The sequence below is a fragment of the Cibotium barometz genome, chromosome 10 (genome assembly GCF_041138505.1).
Source record: "Cibotium barometz isolate CiBa-2024 chromosome 10, ASM4113850v1, whole genome shotgun sequence".
NCBI lineage: Eukaryota > Viridiplantae > Streptophyta > Polypodiopsida > Cyatheales > Cibotiaceae > Cibotium > Cibotium barometz.
The window spans coordinates 8,774,626-8,799,698 of record NC_141055.1 but is presented as its reverse complement, the minus strand read 5'-3'; the positions used below and the strand labels follow the sequence as shown (position 1 = coordinate 8,799,698).

Below are 25,073 nucleotides of genomic sequence, written 5' to 3'. Positions count from 1 at the left end.
GTTGGTATTAGTGTGATGAATTGTAATACTTTTTTTTGAAGTTGGAGACACATTCTTTTTCACATGGGCATGGCATCGCCCTCGTTGGACTTTTTAAGTTTCTTCTATATCACCCATATCTATGCAAAATTTGTTACAAACAAAACGACTTGCTTCTATCTCGGCTCACCTTACCTTGCTGAGGTTCGGAACACTCTGCACTACGCCCTCTCTTAAACTTTTATTTCAAATTTCAAAATCCAAAAATCCTTCTTTCTCTCTGACCCCGTTTCTCCCTCTCATTTGGCCACGTGGAGAGGAAGCAAGTTTTGTTTAATAATCACTGAATTTCAAAATGTTAAAATATCACTGTATCAATACTTCAGAGTGCCCTAGGGCCATTCTATAATGCTAGCAAACAAGACCCGTAGAACATGATTATCAGTCACCCAAAATGTTAGATTGTGTAAAAGTTGTACATATCCTTAGAAAATTAAAGCTTACCAATATCCTTAATATTTGACGTAGATTTATGAATATTATATATGTTCCTAATTTAAAAAGAAATAACTTTTCTCGCTTCTCTCGACATATTAAAGAACTAGGGTGTCTTCGCGAAGTTTTAGGGTTCTTCAGCAAGGCGAGGATGAGTGGAGCAGGAGGAGGAGGAGGAGGTGTTGGTGGTGCTGGCGGAGGAGGAGGTTCAGCCAAGACCCCAGCGGATTTCCTCAAGTCCATCCGAGGCCGCCCCGTCGTCGTCAAGCTCAACTCCGGAGTCGACTACCGAGGTACCCTTTGTGTGTGTGTGTTTGTTCCTTCATCTCGCTGCTGTCTGTATGCTCTGCTATGTATGCATGCCAGCGTTGTAGGTCCCATGTCCCTCTTTTAGACTACGTTTTGGACGGAGAGAGAGAGAGAGAGAGAGAGAGAGAGAGAGAGAGGTCCAAATATGGCCTATGAGACCCAAACCAAGACTGGTCGTGTACGAAAAGAAAAAGAAAAGGAAAAGATATGGGGAGTAAATTCATCTGATGCTGGAATACCTTTGGAATAAAGGTGGGCAATGGTATTTCCCTTCTCCGGATAGTATGGATGTTGTGGAGTCTTTAAAAAACGTGAAGAAAGCATAGCATGTATGGATAAATCCATAAGCTGGACTATCCAATAGACCGTTTCTTGTATGCCAAGAAAGCAATGTGTGCACGTCCTGCCAATGAGGTGGCAGCTCAAGTGGTGAAGTGTTTGTCTTGGAACCAAGAGGTCTCCCCCACTAGGTGCTCCCGTGGTGGCATTGCCTACGGTCACGCCTATGGGTGGTGAAAAAACGGTTAATATGGGAGGATCTTGGGCCTAAGGCCAGTCGGGAAAAAAAATGTATGCAGGTTCTATGCATCTCCACTCTTTGAGCACGCTTGCTCTATTGCTTAGCCTCAGCGCACATATGATGGGATATGAGCCAAATGGTAGTGATGGTGTGTGGCATGGGTGCTCTCAAATTGAGGGGTGATCTTGCACCTCTCTACAAAGAGAGAAGAGAGCTTCATATACGGAAGGGACTCCTCCCAAAGGATCACCTAATACACACGCATATACAAGATTAGTACAAACAAAGAAGGGTGCAGGTAAGCTCATTACCCAACAATAGGTTTTTATTTGCAAGCCTTCTTGAAGCTAGGGGCCACTCCCACAAGTCCATGCTTGTCAGCCGCCTTGGCGTCCCATACCACCAGTTTGTTGACAGTACAAAAAACATTGACACTAACTCTCTCTCTCTTCTTCTCTCTCCTCTATCTTCATCATGTTTAAGTCGACATCTTGTTCTTAATAGGGTTGAAGATCAGTATAACAAGCCTTCCGCACATGCAACATCACAAGGGTGCCATAATGATGATGTGCAACGAGAAAAGCAAATGTACAAAGTTACTTGAGTTGGAAAATAAGGAGCACACCAATGAGATGAAATAAACAACTCCAACATGATATCCCCTAGGTACGAGGATTTACCATGTCATGAAAAGAATGGGCATTATGTTATAGTTCTCGCAGATAGTTGTATCAGCAATATCGGGTTTCCAATTCCAAGGATCGAAGGATGGTTTATATTCTTCAAGAACCTCAAAAGGTTATGTTTTTTTGTCTTGTTCCCACAATCATATGCTAACAACTTTAGTTGAGCTGGTTCTTGGATATGTGGCTATGTGGAATTGATAGACAGGTCTTAACTTGATTTCAAAGACAGTATGATTGGATTGTCATTTATAGCAACAATAAGCACTATATAAGTGAGTCTTGGGTTAATATTGATTCTTCATGGTCTGGACCTGGACCTGGACCTGGACCTGGACCAAGATGCTTACTCCTACCATGGACATGGCAAATCGTAGGTAGTCTTGCCGTTGAATAAAGACACAATGAGGATGAATGGGGAGAATCCTAGTGATGATGTTAGTAATTGAAAGACAATTATGACTTCAGCTGAAACGCATTGATGCTATGGTGAGGCCTATTGTCCACTTGTTGAGGCTTGTAGATGCTATGCAGCCATGCATCGGGAAGGTGTATGAGGCAATGGATAGATTGATAGAGAAGTTGCAAGAGTTAGAGCCCGATGAGGACAGATACGAGGAGATTCGTTCCTTATGTGTGACGAGGTGGAACTCCTATGCCTCTCCTATGCATGCAACTGCATATATGGTGGACCCTGAGTTTCAGGGTAATGGACAGGAGGGTGACAGAGAGGTCAGTGATGGTTGGAGGCGTATCTTGGATCATCTAGTGCCAGATGGAGGCATTAGGTGCAAAATCAGAGACCAGCTTGTTGCATACAGGTCCTTTCGTGGTGCTTTTGGTTGTGCGGATGCACAGGAGGATAGGTTGAAGGTTGGGGCTGCTTTGTGGTGGGAAGACTATGGTTCAGATGGGCCTGAGCTGCAACACTTGGCCGTCCGCATTCTCAGCCAAGCTGTAAGCTCCTCTTGTTTGGAGCAGCTTTGGAGTTCTTACAGCCATATTGCATCAAAGAAGAGGAACCGCCTTGGTGTAGAAAAGGCCAATGATCTTGTCTTTGTAAGCGCAAACTTGCGAATGCTTTGCAAGGGTGCGAATGGAAAGGCAGATCCCTTTACTCAGTGGGAGATGGAGCAGGAGGAGGAAAATGAGCAGGTGGAGACACAACAGAGCCCAGAGGATGATGCCACTACTCACGCTCCAGCCTCCGATTGAGCATTGCAGGCTCTATGATTTATCATTTAGCTATGTTTCATTGTTTTTATTTTTGAGTCTTGACTCAGCACTTTATGTGCATTGTAGACACGTATTGCACATTTAAAGTGATGCCTTGAATGTTCAAAGTGTAAAAACATAAATGTTATTCCGATTGAGCATTGCAGGCTCTATGATTTATCATTTAGCTATGTTTCATTGTTTTTACTTTTGAGTCTTGACTCAGCACTTAATGTGCATTGTAGACACGTATTGCACATTTAAAGTGATGCCTTGAATGTTCAAAGTGTAAAAACATAAATGTTATTTTATTTAGTGTGCTTTGTAGTCAATAAATTGCATATTCCATATGCCGTCCCCGTCCCCCCGTCCCCGTTCCTTGCCTTTCCCCGTCCCCGTCCCCGTCCCCGTTCCCGTTCTCGTTCTCGTTCCTCGTCCTATGTTACTATGACTGTCAGAGACTCTCTTGAAGACCTAAACAGGGTTAGGGTTAGGGTTTACAGAAAGAAAACAAGCATAGAAAACCAGCAGGGAGTGAACACGACTGATGTAGATATCTCAATCATAGAAAAATGTGAAGTACAAGCCACATGATAGTGACCCCTAAAGGATAAGTGTTCACATGACCGGCCATAAATGTGCCGGGTGGACCAAAACACTTATAAACTGCATATAAGTGAAAATGAACTAAACTGGGGGAAAAAACCTCCACTAACTGAAGTAAAAAGTGCCCCAGTAACCTACTGATGATCACTAGCACTCCTCTGGGTGCATACACAGCATAAAACCCAACAAACCCCCCTGGAGTGATATGTGATCACTGTACATCATCCACCAAAAGGAAACAAATTCAAAGCATTGCGGAATGCTTCAAATTTCGGACGTGGTAATGCCTTGGTGAAGATGTCTGCCACATTCTGATCTGTAGGACAGTAGATCAGACTGATATCTCCTGCCTGGAGTCTCTCCCGAACAAAATGATAGTGAATCTCAATGTGTTTCGTGCGAGCATGAAACACAGGATTCCTGGCCACAGCAATGGCACTCTGACTATCAGTATAGATAGGTGTAGGCTCCTCCACCACTGAAATATCCATATCAGTCATAAGACGACGCAGCCAAACACACTCAACAGTGGTAGTGTAGGCTGCTCTGTACTCTGCCTCACAAGATGAAGTGGCCACCGTGGTCTGTTTCTTGCTTAGCCAAGAAATGCATGAAGTGCCAAGGAAGAAACAATTCCCACTAGTGGAATGTCTGGTATCAAAATCACCAGCCCAATCTGAATCACTGTAAGCATGTAACTGCATGTCACCCCCCTCAGGATAAAGCAACCCAAGTGACAAGGTACCCTGCAAATAACGGAATACACGCTTCACAACTTGCCAATGTGACAACCGTGGGCTGTGCATGAATCTGCTCAACTGAGAGACTGCATACTGAATATCTGGCCTTGTATTACACAAGTAAATGAGGCACCCAACAGCCTGAGCATATGTAGTGGCATCAAAGGAAACACTGTCATCTTGTAGTGACAGTTTCATCCCAGGCTCCATAGGAGTACTAATAGGCTTGCAATCCTGAAATTTAAACTTCTCCAGAAGTTTAGCAACATAACGTGATTGCAACAACCCAATGCCTCTTTTATCCTGCACAAACTGTATGCCCAAATAGTAATGTACAAGGCCCAAGTCAGACATGTCAAATGTCTGTTGCAGTATCTCTTTAAATGCTGCAATTTTGTCATCATTTGATCCCATGAGCAAGAGATCATCCACATAAAGACTGATGACCAGCAGATCTGTCTCTTCTTTCTTCACATACAAAGTGGTCTCTGATGGACTGTTCACAAATCCCTGAGTGAGTAGAAAAGCATCTATTTTTGCATACCAAGCTCGTGGAGCTTGTTTCAAACCATACAAGGCCTTTTTCAGCCTGCATACTTTCCCCTCATGACCATGTTCTGCAAATCCCATGGGCTGAAATACATAAACTTCCTCCTCGAGGTCCCCATGTAGGAATGCAGTCTTTATGTCCAACTGGTGAACAACCCAACCACGATGTGCAGCCAATGCAATGACACACCTAAGTGTCGACATACGGGATGTAGGAGCAAATGTCTCCTCATAATCAATGCCCTTCTTCTGTGCATAGCCCTTTGCAACTAGACGGGCTTTGTACCTGTCAATGGATCCATCTGCATGTCTTTTCAACTTGTAGACCCATTTAGTACCAATGGCTTTCTTGCCTTTGGGCAGATCAACCAAATCCCATGTTTGATTCTTTTTAATAGAATCAATCTCATCCTGCATGGCTTTGTTCCAATGCACATTATCTCGTGCATCCACAAATGAATCAGGCTCATCATCATCCTGTAAACTGGCTGCCATAACCAGATTCAAATCCATGATGTGTGCATGCTCATTGGTCCTTGTCTCCCTACGAGTACGACCAGCAAGAGGACCCTCTAAATGGCTGTCCTGTAGTGTCCTCAAATACCATCTAGGTATATGTCTGACCTGTGGTGCCTGTTGTCCCATATTTGGTTCAGCTTCTGGCTCATTTAGCTGCTGAATTTCTGCACCTCCTACATCATTTGCTGGCTGTCCAGTACCCTCATGAGTTGGATCACCAACTGTGGAATGAAACTCCATGGGTAGAAGACCTTCAAATACATCATTTTCAGCCTGATTTTTCTCATAACCAGCCATGGATAATTCTGATTTTTCATCAAAAATCACATCCCGACTGATAAATATCTTCCTGGATAGTGGGTCATATAACCTGTAGCCCTTGCTCTCACGGCTATACCCAACAAAAATGCATTTTGTGGCTTTATCATCAAGCTTCCTCCTCAACTCTTTGGGTATGTGTGCATATGCAAGGCACCCAAAGATACGAAAATGCGATACAGAAGGCTTGCGGCCATGCCAAGCCTCAAAAGGAGTAATAGAAACCAATGCCTTTGTGGGACATCGATTCAAAATATGACAAGCACACATTACTGCTTCCACCCAAAAGATATGTGGTAGTCTTTTTGCCTTTAGCATACATCTGGCCATCTCCATGAGTGACCGATTTTTCCTTTCTGCAACCCCATTCTGCTGTGGAGTGTAAGGAGTAGTATACTGATGTTTTATACCTCTACTCCCAAGAAAAGAATTCAGCACATGTGACATATATTCCCCCCCTCGGTCAGAACGGAGAGTCTTCACCTTGCATCCAGACTCTGTCTCAACAAGTGCTACAAAGGCCAAAAATGCATCATATACCTGTGATTTCTGTGTCAAAGGATAGACCCAGCATATACGAGAGAAGTCATCAATAAATGTTGCAAAATAAAAGCAACCACCTAATGACTTCGTCTGCATGGGACCACAAAGATCACTGTGTATAAGTTGCAACTTTGCAGTTGCTCTTAGAGCCTGATCACGTGGGAAGGAAAACCTGTGCATTTTTCCCAAAATACATCCTTCACAAATGTGATCTGGAGGCTTCTCCATGAGAGGTAGATCTGTAAACATATTATGTCGCTGCATAAGCATAAGACTACCAAAATTTACATGCCCCATGCGAGCATGCCATAACTCCGCATCAACCATAGCTGGAGTAAGAGTGCATGCATGATAAGCAGACTGATCCACTGGCTGAAATGCATCCAACTCATAAAGTCCATGACATAATGTACCAGTAAGCATCAAGGTCAAGGCATTTGCTTTGTCTCTGACCATGCATTTATCATCATCAAAATGGACTTGCATTCCACAATGTGCTAAAGAAGAAATGGACAACAAATTCTTCTTTATCCCTGGTACATATAAGGCATCTGTAAGGCGGAGAATGGAGCCATCAATGGCTGTAAGCTGAATCTCCCCAATGCCACACACTGGATATGAAGCATTGTTGGCACACTGAACAGTTTTGCCAACAGGGGCAGGGCCAACATGACTAAACAAATCCCTGCGAGATGTGATATGCTTTGAGCACCACTATCAAAATACCAAGTACATGCATGCTCTGTCATACTGAGTGCCTGTGAAGACCAAGAGGCATCATAGCTGCATGTATAGAAACAGTAATCCCTGTCCTCAACAAAAGAAGCAGTCTCGGGAGGAGCTTTAGGAGCATCATTAACAGACATCCCAGCTTCTTTTGCCTTCTCTTTGGCAATCCTCTTCCTACATTCCGTGATGTAGTGACCTGGCTTCTTACAGTAATGACATTTGCCCTTCTTCTTGGGCTGTCCATTACTTTTCTTGGTATCCTGTGAAGAACCACCATCACCTGAATTTTGATTTGCACTCTTTGGCTGAGATTTCCCTTTCCCCTTTTGACCTGTAGTAAATGCTTGTTCAGCATTTGTGTTCATATTCATATTCTTCCTCATTTGCTCCTCTTGTAGTAAGAGAGCAACAAGTTCCTGATACTTGAGGGGTTCAACAGCATTCCTCATGCTGAGGTTCAAAGAGGTATGGAAAGCCAAGTAAGATCTTGGCAAAGAGTGCAAAATGGTGGACACAAGCTGTGTCTCAGGAATAATCTCATCCACATTGATGAGTTGCTCTCTCAAATCCTGCAGCTTGTTTAAGTGGCTAGACATATCATCTCCTTCATTCATTTTCTGATTTTCCAGCTCTCTTTTCAAAAATGAGATCCTAGCCTCATTACGAGCAGCATACATTTGCTCCAAAGTCACCCATGCATTCTGTGAAGTGCCAGCTGAACGAATATGAGGTATAATGGACCTCTGAACTGACAATGCAATGAGTGACAATGCTTGTGCATCCCTGGCATCCCATGTCTTTTGAGCATTTGTTCTCTGAACAGGCAATGGCTGTCCTGGAGCCTGTACCTGTTGTCCTCGTCCACGAGCACCCCCTTGGGGAGGGGTCTCTGGAGCCAATGGACCTGGACGTGGTTCATCACCACTAACAAAATCCCAAAGACCTTTTGCCACAAGCACATTTTTCAGCATAAAACTCCACAAGGAGTAGTTCGTGCCATCCAATTTGTCTTCCTTAGACAAATATGTGAATACATCACTTTGCTGTTGATTTGCCATTATGCTTTACGCACAATGTTGTACCTGTTTACCAAAAAAACCCAAAAGCAAAAACCCTGATAACAACTGTAGTCCACTGAATACAGTTTACCCAAATCTGCCTGCACTCTCAATCCTCTGAATGTGCAGCTTAATGCACCAATGACTGAGTAGGGCAGCAAATGGTGTACACAATGCCAAAATGCCCCAAAAATGCCCAAATTTGCTGCACCCAAACTGTGCTAAAATCTGTATATTTTCTTGCTAGAAAATTTGCCTTTTGTGCCTGTATTTTTCTTGATAGAAAAACTGCTTGTTGTGCCTGTGTATTTTTCACAGAGAAAAATAAGAATGCCCAGTATTCAAAATATGTAATGCTTACCACTTCTGTATTGTGCAGGTACTCAGCAAATCAGTCGAGGTGCTGTTCTGAAGCATGTACGAAAGCAGTAGACTAAAACTGCAGTTTAATGTTGACGTTGCAGGTTCTGTCGACTGTACTGTGCAGGTTTGTACAGAGGCGCAGACTTCGAAGCAGGTTTCGACTTGCACAAAAGGTGGCGCACAGTTGTACTATTGGCGCTGAAGGCGTAGGCGTACGGTGGCTTGACAGGCTGCAGGTACGGAGCAGGAACACCAGATACACAGCAGGTACACGTCAGCTGCAGTCGAGCTGTATGCAGGTACAAGCGTACGTAGCAGGTACAACAGCACTGATGACAGGCGCAGTCTTTCGAATCTGATGCACGTGCGCTGACTGGAACTGAAGCGGAGGGCGGCGCTGACTGTTCGAGGTTGGTACACGTACGCATACAGTACGGGGCTGGTACACATACGTAACTGCAGGCGACGTGCGACTGGATGTACGGGCAGCTTGTGCGCACGGCTGAAGCTGAAGGCGGCGCACGATTGGAGTACGGACAGCAAGTGCGCACGTGTGACTGATGGCGGCTCAGATATGGACTGGTACAGTTGTACGGGCTGCAGCAACACAAAGCTTGTACGGATGCTGTACGTTTGATGTACGGGTAGAGCTGAGCGCAGGCAGTGTACAGCAATGGGCAAGGGCCAAACTTCAATGGCTCTGATACCAATTGAAGACCTAAACAGGGTTAGGGTTAGGGTTAGGGTTTACAGAAAGAAAACAAGCATAGAAAACCAGCAGGGAGTGAACACGACTGATGTAGATATCTCAATCATAGAAAAATGTGAAGTACAAGCCACATGATAGTGACCCCTAAAGGATAAGTGTTCACATGACCGGCCATAAATGTGCCGGGTGGACCAAAACACTTATAAACTGCATATAAGTGAAAATGAACTAAACTGGGGGAAAAAACCTCCACTAACTGAAGTAAAAAGTGCCCCAGTAACCTACTGATGATCACTAGCACTCCTCTGGGTGCATACACAGCATAAAACCCAACATCTCTCAAGAGACTTATGCCTTCCATGCGAAGCATTGGAATCCCGAGAAGCACTTGATTGGCCCCTCGAATTCGGCACTTCCAGTGGGTTGCCCTAGCTGTCCATTTAATTAAGTGTGCGTGCTTGCTTCCGATCTCAAAACTCCGTGTCTCCTCTTGAGAAAGAGAGATGACCGGGCTTTGATACCAATGTGACTGCTCCCTACAGGAGGCCTATAGATCGGAAGACAATATACACATATTTAGAACACTTAATTTAACTGATATTAAACAATGAAAACAACATCAATAACACAAATATTGGAAATACTGAAAAATACAAATGACACCAGCACTGGGGCCGGAAAGGGCCGGCTCCCCCCTCAATACTTTTTGTATTTCTTGGAGTATTTATATTTGTACAAGTGTCACGGGCCTGACAGGCCAGATTTCTCCACAAGGGAGTGAAAACAACCAAATAAAACTGGTTCAAGTCGATGAAGAGGTGTTGGTCAGAGTAGCCCCAAATCATAGGCTCATTCCCACCTTCACTGGGTGAACACGTGCCTTTCACTGGTCTTCCGGGACCGTGCACCAACAGGCACGCTCGCACTAACGTAGGCCAAGGAGAACACCGCAGAGGAAACGTGGCGTGTTTCTCCCCAATGATGCTTTGCTCCCAAATTCCCTGGTGAGTCAAACCTTCACTGGCTCGCAGAAGCTCTGAGAATGTGGTTAACAACACCACACAGGGAAATATACTAGCCACACCAGGAAGAATTTCCTGAACATGGTCAGCATATACATGCCATGCTCCTGCACTACACAACTTAAAGCATTCTCTGAATTTAAATTAACAAATTTCAGATTTACACAAATGAGAAAAATATGAGAGCACCTGGTACGGTTAGTACAATCCAGATACAACCGGTACAATTTGTAGCAGGTACAATCAAGCACGTTAGGAACTTCACATGTGTGCAGGTACAGCCAACCAATTAATATTTGGGTTTTGTACTTTGCAGCAGATACACCAAGTACATTAAATGCTTCACACGTGCAGGTACAACAGATATTGTTTGTATAGCTAGTACAATGGGTACAACAGGCATGTACACTAGGTACATCAAGTACTACAGGTGGGTACAACCATGTACAGCTGGGCAGCAGGTACACCAAGTATTACAGGCAGGTATAGTTGGGCAGCAGGTACACCAAGTACTATAGGTGGGTACAGCCAAGTACATCAAGGGCAACAGGTATACCAAGTACTACAGGCGGGTATAGCCAGGTACATCAGGGGTAGCAGGTACACCAAGTACTACAAGTAGGTTCAACCAGGTACATCAAGGGCAGCAGGTACACCAAGTACTACAGGCGGGTTCAGCCAGGCGTGAAGGAGGCAGGTACAGCTAGGCGTGAAGAAGGCAAGAAGAGCCACCAACCCCACACGTGGGTATTTTCCCAAAAGAGTCCCATGCAAGGCTTTTTTAAAAAGGTTATAAAACCTTTAATCAACTTATTACTCTGCCCCCGCCCCCCCTTCCCCCCCCCCCCCTCATAAGCAAATGTCGAGCCTCTATTTAAAATGGGTGTGAACACAATACCTTATAAATATTAAGGTTTACTCTAGTTTATGGATTTTACCTTTTAAAAAGGTCAAAATGAAAATACTTACACCTGTTCACACGCCACACCACAAGTCAACAAACAACACTCTACGGCACACTGGGGGCGTCCCGTCTAGTGTACTGGGACGGCATAACAGGCAAACACACGCAAATGGCTGTCCTACAGCAGGCCGACTGCTGTTTGGGGGCCATATAAAATGGCCCCATTGCCCCTTGCCACATTATGTATTGTATTCGGGATCTTCTTGTGTATACATAGTAGAGTTATACGCCTCTCTCTCCATTGCTGTTTTTTTCTGCATTTGCTCGTGTTTCCAGATTTTGTCATCATCTCCGTTGCGTATTCTGACACGGTCTTGTAAAAGTGACTCCCAAGTACACACATGAGTATGCAATCTCCATTGGGCTGCCCATGTAGGTGAGACTCAGTCGAGATGTGAAAAGAGGGGATGTGTTGAAGACCATAACCTTGGTTTTCCCAAGCTTTACTGTGAGATCCTTGCACAAGTGACAAAAGTCTTGTAACGTGTCGAGGTGCCTCTAGAGAGCCTCTCGAGAGTCTGCAATAAGCACAATGTCATCAACATAAAGTAGTATGGAAACAAGGATGCCTGCTAGTGATACACCACCTCCCGCTCTATTAATGAAGGCTGAAATCTCATCGTTGTAGAGAGAGAGAGAGAGAGAGAGAGAGAGAGAGAGAGGGGTTGTGTATTTAATATATTCATATAATACAAAAAGGTACATGGTCTGGCTGCCTTAGCAACCTCAAAAGTCCTAATCTATACCCTTCTCCATAGGGAGAGAGATGTCTAACAATGAGCAATGTGATGCATTTTATAGGCCTTGGGAGGAATAAACCAACTGGTCGACCTGCTACTGTCGGCCAGTGCCATGGACAATAATAAATATTGATTCTGCCTACTAGAAGTACCCAACCTCCTAAACCTGGCTGTCAGGGTTTTAGACCTCCTCAAGCTTGTTAGAGTATATACTGCTCCAATCTTGATGTTTATCTGCTGCAAATCAGGGATTAGCTTGGGATTTGCCCTTGAGAGGGGTTTGTTGGAAGCAAGGCCTTATCTCTATGGTTGTTATGGTCGGTCTAAGTGTGTGTGTGTGTGTGAATGGCTGCTAAGCTGCGTTATGTGTGTACTTGGTCAATATAGTGTGTAAGTGTATGTTACCACCTCTTAGAGGGGTTATAATAATATCTAGGTATTTGTGTGTGACATAAGCAATGATGTCAGAAGGAGAACCTTTGTAACCTATTAAATACGTGTATGTTACCACCACTTAGAGGGGTTATAATAATATCTAGGTATTTGTGTGTGATGTGACATAAGCAATGATGTCAGAAGGAGAACCTTTGTAACCTATTAAGTACGTGTACTTCATTGAACATCATTGAGTTGTGTACTTCTCTCTCTCTCTCTAAGAGCTTTGTTCTCTCTCTAACCCGCTCTTCTTCACTGGTTGCTGGTTGCTGTTTACACTCCATAGCCATGTATCTCTTCGACCCTCCATAGCTGCAGCTCTGTCCAGCTCCACCATGGAATTCAATAGCAGAGTTACGTACGGTCAAGCTCGTATATCAGGCGTGACAGGAGAGTTTCAGGTGTTGTCACACTGTGTTCTTTTATATCATGTCTTGCAGTGTAGGGCCCAAGTCACCATGGCTATTGAAGGCATAGTTGTCAAAACGGCCTGTTGGAGGCAAGCAAACGATGTTCTCACGTGTTGTCACGTGCATCCCGCACTTGGATGCCACGTAGACATATCTGAACAAGAAGGTGCAGGACTTGGAGTGGAAACTGGTCCCATCTGAGCCCAGTCCAAGACGAGTGAGCCAGGGTTCCACTCTACACCTTCGAGGTTAGGTGTGCATTGTCCTGCACATGAAGCAGTGCCAGTCCGTACTCTGAGTCTCCCTTTGGAATGATGCCAAATGATCTGTGTATCTGGTTTGCAACCGGATGCTGGACATCTGTAGAAGCATGTAGGATTTGCATGTAGAATAGGGGTCCGGCCCTTAGGACTACCCCAGAAGAGAGCCTAAGGCTCTTGCATGAGCTGGGTAGGCTTAGAGCCACCCCAAGGGGCCAGGAGGGCCCTAGACTTTGCCCACCAGCCCTAGTGTGGGATGGGCAGCAGGCTGTTGGCCAGCCCTAGGGGGCTTGGCCAGGCAACCGCCAGGCCCCTGGGCCCTGCCTGGCCAGTCGGCCAGGTGTGGGCCTTGGGGGCAGCCCACATTGCTTGCGCAAGGCTGCCCAGCAGCCCAGGTCCTTGCGCATGTTGGCCAACCACTTATACAGTGTGAAATGATGGCAAAAGGCAGCATTTAATGTTGTTTTGACCTGGTCGTGATGAATTCCAATAGGCTGACCCCTGTTGAGCTGGCCGACCAGCATCACTAGAAGGTATAAAAAGCCCAGCCGTAATTATCTCATGATTCACAAGTGGTGGTGCGTTCCAAGAGCTAGGACAGCCAAGGGGAAGTGCTCCAACCAAGGTGAAAAGTGCAGGTCAAGATTCACTCTTTATTTTCAGATTGACATCATTCTAATAAAGCAAATACACCATTTGTGGTGGGGGCTCTACCGAGGGTATTTGGGATCCAATATTGTGTCCACTCCCCCCCCCCCCCCCCCTCTCTCTCTCTCTATTTTCTGGAGATCTTCAGTATTGTGCGTTATAAATCGTCGTGGATGATTGCTGAATTCTGAGCATTGAAGTTATTGATTCTTCCACGAAGCTTCCGCATGTTACACGTGTGGAGCCTGCATGCACAGTTCAAAAAGGTGTTTCAATGTGAAATTGCCAACTTGTCAAAACATGAAGGTCTTACACGTTTGCAAACGCCAAACGTCACCCATACATGCTTAAAAAAAACGGGGGCCCAACCTTTATTAAAAAGGCGTGGTTGACCATTTAAAAAATGGGTCCTTCTAAAAACGGGGCAGCCTTTAATAATTGTAGGTGGCTGCCAGTTGGCAACTGAAAAGGGTTTCCACCTTACAAAAAAACGGACTGTCATCTGAGCAATCCTTATTATAATAATTTTGTTGTATTTTCTCTGATAGCGTTTTGCCTTTTCAAAAAACGAACGTTAAAAAAAAAAAACTTTAATAGCTCTGGTTTTTTCTGAGCTTTGCCTTTAGAAAAAAATGAGTTAATATCGAGCTGTTAAGTTTCACACACACACACACACACACACGAACATGCTGTGCTTTCTCTCTCTCTCTCTCTCTCTCTCACACACACACACACACACACACTTTTTTTTTTGTAAAACCAGTTGAAATTGCATTATATCATAAATGTACAAAAGGGTTTGACATCAAGAGGATGTCTGAACCCTAGAACTTAAAAACAGCAGTAAAAAAGTTCTATGCAAGATCAGGGCAGTGCTCAAGAAAAGAGCCTATGCCCTATCCATCAGAAACAGTAAAAGAAAAGCTGAACACAAGAAACATCCAAATCTTCCTCATGCACGGCATCATATAAGGATTGCCGCAACGAGGCTCGGAAGAACTCATAAGGGTGCTGAAGGGGTGAATTCAGATATGCATGATTTCGCTGTAGCCAGAGGGTCCATAAGGCCCAGTATCTGATCCAATGGAAGAAAAGAGAATACTGTGACAAAGAAACTGATAACGTGCCAAACATCCAGAAAAACTTGTAGAACCTGTGTGCAGGAAATCTGAGAGAGAAAAAATAGGAGATCTTGTCCAGAAGGTCTCTGGAATATGAACAAGACCACAATAAATGCGGAACACTCTCAGTAGTATGATGACATCTTGGACAAAGAGGAGAGGCAATCCTTCTTTGAGCCAATTTCAGTCCCACTGGAAAAATACCGACAATGCATCTCCAGAGAAAGAGTCTCTGTTTCAATGGCATTTTCAACTTCCATATCATTGTCAGTTTTGCTTTCCACCAGGCTAAAGACTTATCCAGATGCCAAAGAGAATTAGCATGCTGAGCAATCCATGGAGGAGGTAATATCAATCGATAAGCCTGTATAGAAGTCAATAGATGCAAAGATTGAGAGGATAATCTTGAACTTGAAGACTGAAGATGCCAATCTTGAAGCCTGTCTCTTACATCCAATGTTGGAATTGGAATGAAAGGGTGTAAGAGATCTGCAATAGCTTTCCATATAGATCTATGATGCATCCCAAGATTGTATTGTTGGCATGCTGCCGGAAAAGAAAGAATTTGCCCTCTAGTATCCACTACATCGTCAATGAACCGGATGCCCAATTTCATAAGATTGTAAGCTCTGATTGGTGGTTGTACAGCAAGGGGAGAGTAAAAAATAGCACTCCAATGTGTGCTTTCCATTTGAAGCGAGGAAGCTATAGAAGCAGGATGGGGAGACCATTTGATGCGAGAGAGCACTTTCTTCCAATCCTGAATCAAGGAAGTAGAAAATGGACAACCAGGGATTTTACCTTGAAATTTGCCAAGTACTACTTCCGATGGATCAACCAACCAACGACCATAAGCATTTGTGCGCATCCGACCACACAAAATTGCCAACATGATAGACCAAGGTTGCTCTTGTTGAAAAAAGGTTTTGAGCATAGTGATCTTTCTTGCCAGCACATGAAATTTGATGTTTATAATATTCAAACCACCGTGCATTTTTGGCGAGCAAAGCAGGTCCATTTTGAGCAACCTTGAAGCTTTTTTATGAAGCTTAGTTTTCCAAAAAATCTCCATGGCTTGAGACATAAAAGAAGAAAGATCTCGAGATGACCAATGTAAGAGGAAGGTAGAATTGGACATAAGCCAGAACAATGGACTGAACAATTCGAAGCTGTACATGTAATGGCCAAGTGGAGATCTTCCAATATTCTAATTTGTCCTTAATTTTGTTTAGCACCCAAGATATTTGTTGCTTATTTCTGATTTTCCAGCCAATGGGATAGCCCAAGTGTCTTACTATGCTTTCCGGATAAATAATCTGGCCGGGCCACAGGATAGCATGCCAGTCGCAATGCTTGAGAGGTAAGAGTTTTGATTTCTGAAAATTAATTTTTAAACCAGTTGCCAACCCAAAATCTGAAAGAGTATCCATCAATAGACGAAGCTCCAAAGGACTGTTCTTTGGCATGAAGAATGAATCATCTGCATAAGCCTGTGCAATGAAAGGCCGTGAACCAGAAATCTGAAGCCCCTCTAACTGTCTAGTATCAACCAGATGATCCATGTAAAGAAGCAAAGGATGCGAAGCAATAGCATAGAACAGAGCACTGAGAGGGCATCCCTGTCGAACTGATCGTTCTAGAGTCCAAGACTCAGACAAATGTTTCCCTATAAAGCATTGAGCAGTGGAATCTGAGTAAAGCCAATATATGACATTAACTAGCTTTGGCCCAAAACCAAGTTTAGACATGATTTGAGAAACATAATCCCACTGCACCGTATCAAATGCCTTTGCCACATCCACCTGCATGACCAAGACATCTTGAGCAGAGTATTTTGTATATTCCATTGCAATGAGAGTATTGGAGATATTATCATGTATATGCCTTCTTGGAACAAAACCATATTGCTTGGGATGAAGTCCATCATGAAGGATATCCTTTATCCGGTGTACCAACATTTTAGCAATAAGTTTATATATAACAGGCATCAAAGTGATAGGCCTCCAGTCATCCATTGTCTCACACAGAGGTTTTTTGGGCAGAAGCTTAACCAGACCATGCTTCCAAGCTGAGGGAAGATGTTGATGCTGCCAGGCTACATTAACGAGCTTCAAGATTGGACCCTTCAATTCAGCCCAGAAGGCTACAAAAAATTCAACCGTCAAACCATCCCAACCTGGGGATTTATGTTTACCCAAATGCTTGAGGGCTTCATCCAATTCTGTATGTGAAAAGGACATTTCCAGCATTGAAGCTTTTTGCAAAGAAACAATAGGAGAAACAAGCTCAATAAATCTGCTCCGAGCCAATGCAGCCTGAGATGTAGAAGAAGATGGTAGAGAAAAAAGAAGCCGAAAATGATCCAAACATTGTTTTTCTAGCTGCGATAAAGTCTGGGTCCAAAGACCATCCGGTTTCCTGACTCTCATGATAGATTGACTTTGTCTGTATGTGTGTAAGTTTCGAAAGAAAGATTTCGAGGAGCAGCCCTTATCTAGCATAGGTTTAACTCTAGCCCTTGTCTGCCATTTGGAAAGCTTGCGTTTATCATTAGCACCAATTATGGAAGAAGCACTAGACAATGAATTCTGTTCAGAAGCAGAAAGAGACCTTTGATGGCTAATCTATACCAAGGACTGCTTGTATGATTTTGCCCACTGGATATGCTGTCTGGTTTCTGCCATGTACCATCTTCCATATTCCTTAATGACATTTTGAATACGATGTACAAAAGAGTTCCAAGCAAAATCCAGATCCTCCTGAGCATGAGATAACAATGGCTTACAAGCCAGTCTGATCATTTGCTGGAATTTTTCATGAGAAAGATATAATTGATTAACCTGCAAATGTTTGACTAAAGAGAGCTGAATCTCATCCAGAGGCATACCAAAAGAAAGGTTGAGCCAGAGTGGAGTATGATCAGATAGTTGTTGAGAATAATCAGTCCACATTTGACATGTATAATCATAATATTGCTGAGCATGAATAAGATACCATCTATCAAGCCTGGCCCAATATTTTGTAAAAGCATTATGATGATATGTGAATCCCAAAACCAAAGGGTGAGTTGCTGTCCATAAATCTGCAGTATGAAGAGAAGAAGTCATATGTTCCCATCACTGGATTTCAGAGGGAAGCATATGGGATTTATGTGTGGTATTGTCCTTCCAGTGAGGAGAATTATTAAAATCACCACAAAGTAGAGCATTTGAAGACCAAGGATATTGGTTTATGGAGTCCCACATTTGAGCTCTGGAAGCTGAAATTTGAGAGGCATACAAGGAGCCTATTTCAAAAATCTCTCCATTGATCATGCATTGGATAATCATCCATCGGCCACAAGGATCATTATATGCTACACAGGGCTGCAGATCATGTCTGGCTAAAATGCATAGCCCAGAGAATTGTCCAGATCCTGCATAAAATATATCATAGCCTGAAAAGAACCCATGTTGGCCAGCAAAAGAATGCTGATTATGCTCTTGGAGACACACAACATTTGGATGAGTATTATTTATATAATGCCATAGGAGCCTCCATTTATGCTGATTGCAGAGGCCCTGTATATTATAAGAAAAACATTTAAGAGAAGTACGCATGAAAATATGTACAAGAGATGAGCAGTCCTCAAAGAGAAAGGGAGGCATCAAGCCTCTGCCATTGCCACAGGGTCTTGCTGACCCTCAGAATCCAATTCCCTGACTAAATCATCTTCTTCACAAAGTGGAATACCCTTCTTAACTGCATTGACCCATGCCTTCGAGATGGGGCTGTCCGAAGAGGTAGAAGGTTGACCAGGAGATGGAGCAGAAGCATCCCAATTGTGAGATTGGAGAGGTCTTTGTTTGAGAGGCACTGTCTTCTTTGCATTCTGCCAACCCTCGTGAGAAGATGAATTATTTTCCACTAGCTTGCTTTTTCCTTTATCCTTGTTTTGGGCTAAATTGGCTTGGTTCCTTGTATGAACTGAAGGCTTTGCTCCTTTAGCTTCAGTCTTTTCCACATAAGTCTTTTGACCTCCTTTATTAGATGGCGGAGGAATGGCAGCTGGAGGAGGCGGATGAAGGATTGAGGGACACTCAGAAGCTAGATGCCCGAACTTGTGACAAGAGAAACAAGCTCCAGCAAAAATGCCCCATTTCAAAGTGAAATATTTCTTTCCCAAATTAACACCCTCAATCTCAACTGCAATAGAAGAGGGGGTTGGTCTATCAGTATCCCATAAGATGCAAAAACGATTTTTGTTACCTGTGGGACGAGGGGGACAGATCACTTGTCCCAATGTCATCGCTAAGCCTGGAAGCTCTGTTCTCATGTAATCTAGGAAATCAACGACTTCAACCCATACAGGGTAGTGATGTTTGATGAGATTCTGATAATCCTTATTAGGAGACCAAGGCATGATGTGCACCATTTGACGACCAAAAAATAAAGGGGACATTTCCAGCATCTTTTGTTTTGTCAATGCATCCAAGAGATGAACTTCATAAAATCCTCTGGAGGCAAAATAGACTCCTTCTACATAGCATCCACCTAGGAGAGAATTCACCCATTGTCCCACATCATTAGCCGAGGGTATTTTACCTGGAAAAAAGATGATGACTGCAGTTTGAGAGAGCTTCTTCAGAGGATGCACAAGAGAAGGCAACTTCATCTTGTAAGTGAGTTCCGGAGCAGGTAGTATCCATTCTCTTCTACTTTGTTGAAAATCCTCATTCAACATGTCAAACACATAGGAAGCATCTTCAGATGAAGGAGCTATGGGGGGCAGAGATTCCCTTGATTGTCTTTTAGGTTCAGGAGAAAGAGCTCTCTCGACATAATACTTGCTTGTTTCTGCCACCATCGAGACTATTCGATTCAGCAGGAAGACACAGATCAGAAAAAAAGGGGGGGACAGCGCTATTGGAATACAATCATACAAGGAGGGGAAAAACAGAGACCTGTAGCGACTTACACAGAAGGGAAAAAAGTGACCTGTAGCGAGGCACAGACACACACGCGCACACACACACACACACACACACACACTCCTATACACGCACACAGGTCGCGGAAGAGAGGAAGAAGAGCAGATTGGCGATGAGAAAAAAGTGGATCTGGGAACCCTCAGAAGGTCGCGTAGATTACTGCAAGGCCGACACAGTCCAGGAATGAAGCCCGATACAGTCCAGGGACAAGCACCTCACCACACGTGCTCACCCAAAAGGGGCGAGCAGGTCGAGGGAGCAGGCGAGCAGGTCGACGGAGCAGGCGAGCAGGTCTTTGGCGGCCGAGGAGCGCACGCACCACCACACACTACTCTCTCTCCTCACACACACACCATCTCTCTCTCTCTCTCTCACACACACACACACAAAAACACACAAATGAACATGCTTTGCTTTGTTTCTCTCTCTCCCATAGCTTTGCATGGACATTGGAACCACAATGTATGTGTAGAGGTTGTGTCTCCAAGAGAAGCTACATTGAAACAACACATTGCCAGTGCACACTTCTCCTGAAGGGCTCTTTATCCTTAGACGAAGATATTTGCAAAAGAGCCTTGAAGTGCAAGTGCTTGCTAATTTTGTTCTTGGAGGACTTAGAGAGCTTATATCTTAGGGAGAGGCGGCCTTGGAGTGAGAGAACTTGGACCCCAATTTGGAGACAAACTGAAGCACAGGCTGCACAAGCCTCAACATTACTCGAATAGTTTCATATTAGGCATTCTTCAAATGGCACTTGGAGACAACTCGGGATGGTGGCATCATGTCACAACCATACAGGAGTTTCCCAATGGTTCAAGAAGGTTCGAATGCATTCATTGTGGAGTGCGGAAGACTGGAAATGCGTATCGTGTGCGGTGCCACTTGCTTGGTATCCAGAAGGGTGGCATAGTCATCTGTCGCAAAGTGCCTCCGCAAAAGATGCAAGAGGACCAAGCCTTAGCTGCAGCTGAAGCTTTCAAGAAAGGATTGGCAGTCGCCCCACTCTCACATACACCCATTATGAGTGCATGCATGTCTTCTCAACCTCCTTTCGTAAACTCAATGAGAAGTCGGCCATTTCCAAAAAGGTGCAGGCGGTTGTGCTAGCACCTCTGCACATCCTGAGGTAGGAAAAGCTGCAAGTTCTCGTGGTGAGTTCTCAAGAGGAACTTTGAAAGATGCATGGCAGCCAGGCTTGAAGGCGAAAGCAGATGTAGCAGTCGCTTGGTTTTTTTATCGGAGTGCTATATCATTCTATGCAGCCCGAACCTCCACTTATCAAGAGATGGTTGATGCTATTGCTGTGGTAGGACCGGGGTACTTATGTGCCACCAGCATATGATGCTATTCGGCGTAAGTTGCTTGACGCAGAGAAGGTTGCATTGCAGGAATCATTACAACATGTGAGAGACGAGTGGTCAGCGTTTGGTGTATCGCTAGTTGCAGATGGATGGTTTGATACCCACAAGCGAGGTGTACAAGGGTTTCTGGGGTATTGCAGAGGCAAGAATTTCTTCGTGAAGGCCATTGATACTTCGTTAGGCAAGTTTGCTGCAGCATTATTTGAGCTTTGGGATGTAGCGGTGCAGGCTGTAGGACCTGCCAATCTGGTGCAGATGGTGGCCAATGGAGAATCATCCAACAAAGCCGCAAGAAAGCTACTTAGAGGAAAGTATCATCACATCTATTTCAGTCCCTGCATGGCTCACTGTCTTAATAACCTACTTAAGGATGTTGCGAAGTTCGTGGATTGTGCCTCTCATAGAGAAGGGGAAAGACATTGTAACCTTCTTAGCTATCGATCACTATCTCCTTGCTATCTTTCACAAATTGTCTTCAAAAGACTTGCTTAAGTACTCAAACACCCGGTTTGCTTCCAATTTTTTGATGTTGGAGCGCTTGTACGAGGTGAGACATGCACTGAGACAGTTGGTTGTCTCTGAGGAGTGGTGGAAATCTCCGCTCGCAAGAAGCGAGGCAGCTCAGGACATGTACATTGCAGGGTTGGATGATGCTTTTTGGGAGCAGATAGACCGATATGTTGCCGTCACAGAGCCCATGGTAGCCATGATGTGATTGGTTGATGGGGATGACCCCTACCTTGGAAAGGTCTACGAGGGGTGTGATAAGATGGTGTTGAAGATGCTTGAGCATGAGGTAGATGATGCAAGAAAAGAGGTGTTCAGCAACACAGACGCCGATACAGGGATGCGGAGGTGGCTGCTGTGTGGGATGATGTATTGCAGCGTTGGGTTTTGGACGAAGACGAGTGACGCCTCATCAAAGAATAGATAGCCTCTTACAGAAGAAAGGGAGGGTTTTTTGGAAGTGAGGACGCACAGGCTGATTGCTTACTTAGATCTAGTGCACTTTGGTGGGAGGATTATGGAGCAAGCACTCCAGAGTTACAAGAAGTGGCTATCAAACTACTCAGCCATGGTTGCAGCTCATCGCCATGTGAGCGGCTTTGGAGCTCATTTGGAAATATAGCAAGCAAGAAGTGCAATCAACTTGCTTTTGAGAAGGCTGCTGATTTAGTTGAGGTGAATGCGCATCTTCGCAGGAGAGCGCACAAGGAGGATTTAAGGGGGAGGCATATGTTGGATGGACTGAGACCAGAGAAGCAGGAGGATGCACAATCTAGTTCTTCAGACGCATAATAGTTTGATTTGTTTGTTTGTATTGTCTTATAATTTCAAGCAAGCTGCAATTATGTGTAGTCCTTTTATTTTCAGCAATGTAACTTGTTCTTTGATTAATGGAAGCAGCCAGGGGTTTTTTGTGTCATATTTGGTTTAAAGAAGTAGATCTTAATCTATTCTTTAGTTGTATATTTTATTAAATGGTATTATGTTTATGCAAATATGACTTGATGACGTGGCTTTGGGATCGGTTCCCAACTCCAAATTCCTGTTGTGTTGCCGTTTGAGGGCAGGCAGCTTTTTTCCCGTTGGGCCGTTGCGACAATTGTGATTGAAGGTCTTCTCAAGCATCTCCACCTTCACTCCGAAGGGGGGTTTGTTGGATATTCGGAGTGTAGTAGGTGGGAATGCCCTCTTAGGTGTGAACACCCTCTATATATGTGTACGTGTTATGACCATGTGAACACTCCCTATGAGTCATAGATAAGTGTGCCATGTGTAATTATATATATATATATATATATAGAGAGAGAGAGAGAGAGAGAGAGAGAGAGAGAGAGAGAGTGTCCAGTTGTGACACGTGTCCAGCTATGTGGCAAAAGATAAGGCTACCCCCTAGCCTACAAAAGCATTGTACTTGGTGAACTCTATCAATCAATCTAATCATCATTGAGTCATGCAATATTCTGTCCCTCGAGCCTTCTGTCCCTTGAGCCTTGTCACATCTTTCTCTTTCTCTCTACACACACACATAGCTTAGTCTTGTACCTGTGTAAACCCTAAATTCAACAGCCTTAACCAATAAACCCAATGCATAGGAACAAAGGCTTCCAATTTTTATTTTTTGAAAAGCTGGAAATATTTTCTTGTAGCAATGGAGAATTGAGTAAAAATAGGGAGTCCTTCATGTTTATCCTGGCTGATCGCACAGGCAAGATTGCTTGTAAGCCCATGGGGTGTGTTCATGATTGGTCCCCCTCATTGGCGTGCCCTTATGATTTTTACAAATGTAGAATGAATCATTTATGACGGGCTGGTCATTGCTGAGCAGGTATTTTGGCCTGTCTTGATGGTTACATGAACATTGCCATGGAGCAGACAGAGGAATATGTCAATGGGCAGCTAAAGAACAAGTATGGAGATGCCTTCATTAGAGGGAATAACGGTAAGTGTTCCCTCCTTTTTGAAGTATGCCCTTCTTCCATGGTTTTAAGACTTAAAGTATGGCTAGTGTTTGCTTTTCCAGGTGAGTGAGTGCTTTTGAAGGTGAGTACGCTTTTGTTGGGAACAAAGGTTTGTGTTGTGTATGGTTATCTAACTGAAGTTTATGTTCGTTCTTTTACAGTGCTTTATATCAGTACCTCTAAGAGAACTATGGGTGAGGGAGCTTGATCCCAAGCAGAGGGTTATATGGGGGGCTTGATGATACTGAGTCAGGAAAAATGATGATTCCATAAGCTTGTTCGCAGTTGTGATGGTTATATGTGACCTTGTTTTGACTCGGCATATTATACGTTTTACAGCAGCAACATATACTTTGGAGCATGCTAAGTAATACTGATTATTCTGGACTTTGTATCACAACTTATACGTCACAAGTATATGGTTTCTTTGAGAACATTAGGATGAGTTAATTGAGGATTTCCCAGAAATGGGAGTGATGGTGTATGGAAGTTGGTGTGTTCAGTTGAGGAAAGCTAATGTAAGTTCCTATCTTAGTTGTTGCAAGTATTGCCCTGATTTGGTTTGAATCATAGCACAGAAGGTACAAGGCCAGTTTCAATTTACATTGTTGAGGGAGGGAGATAAATGTGTCTCTTAGTAGTTGGATTGTTTTGTATGGCATTTGTGAGGTTTATTGCACATTACCCAGCCTTAAATATTATTAATATGCATTACGAATATTAATACGTGAAGAGTCCAACTGATTACATAGCACACGTCCTCTGCTACAACGTGCAGGGGTTCAATCCATGGCCTCGTATCTGGGACTTTGACCCTGTAACACGGTGGGGAAGGTGGTGGAGATTTCAATAACTTCTTGAAGCATCTTCTTAGGATGCCGTTCGTGAATTATAAAGCAAAGACTTGGTGCTTTAACATTCTCATTATACTACATGATGGTAGGAAAGGTGAGATGTGACGATGCCATGTGTGTGTGTGTGTGTGTGAGTGTGAGAGAGAGAGAGAGGGAGAGAGAGAGAGACTATCGTCATGATTGGAGGTGTCATGTTCTAGATTCCTTTGATCTACATTATATTATGCTGTTGCATTTGTGATTGTCGTCGTCAAAACTCTGTAATAGTTGCATGACCTTAAATGTGAGATACGGCATCATGAGAACTACAGTCGGGCTAGAATTTTGTCTCTCAATGCATGTGCTGCCAATGCTGACAATTGATGGCCAGAAGGCTGGCGGAGATAGCTGCGTGGCTTTTTAGAACGTTTCTTGATTTCTTTACATGTGGATCCATTTAGAGAACCTTCTTGGTTCACACATACACACATACATACTTGCATGTACAT

General features: G+C 43.9%; 2 protein-coding genes across 2 annotated transcripts; both read left to right on the top strand.

The window, feature by feature from the left end:
* The first annotated feature begins 553 nt into the window (after positions 1–553).
* On the top strand, positions 554–24,275 carry LOC147634526 (uncharacterized). Its single transcript, XM_086803606.1, has 3 exons — positions 554–767; positions 23,599–23,712; positions 23,893–24,275. Exons 1-3 carry the CDS (start codon positions 626–628, stop codon positions 23,937–23,939), a joined length of 303 nt encoding a protein of 100 aa, XP_086659732.1. The 5' UTR covers positions 554–625; the 3' UTR covers positions 23,940–24,275.
* LOC147634527 (uncharacterized) lies at positions 2,465–3,201 on the top strand. The gene has a single exon (XM_086803488.1). It carries the CDS (start codon positions 2,473–2,475, stop codon positions 3,199–3,201), a length of 729 nt encoding a protein of 242 aa, XP_086659614.1. The 5' UTR covers positions 2,465–2,472.
* Positions 24,276–25,073: the final 798 nt, after the last annotated feature.

Bases quoted from the DNA above. Each gene is read 5' to 3' on its own strand.
- LOC147634527 (XM_086803488.1), top strand. From the start codon at position 2,473: ATGGTGAGGCCTATTGTCCACTTGTTGAGGCTTGTAGATGCTATGCAG.
- LOC147634526 (XM_086803606.1), top strand. From the start codon at position 626: ATGAGTGGAGCAGGAGGAGGAGGAGGAGGTGTTGGTGGTGCTGGCGGA. The intron at 768-23,598 runs GTACCCTTTGTG...ATTGCTGAGCAG, and splicing joins CTCCGGAGTCGACTACCGAG to GTATTTTGGCCTGTCTTGAT. The intron at 23,713-23,892 runs GTAAGTGTTCCC...GTTCTTTTACAG, and splicing joins CTTCATTAGAGGGAATAACG to TGCTTTATATCAGTACCTCT.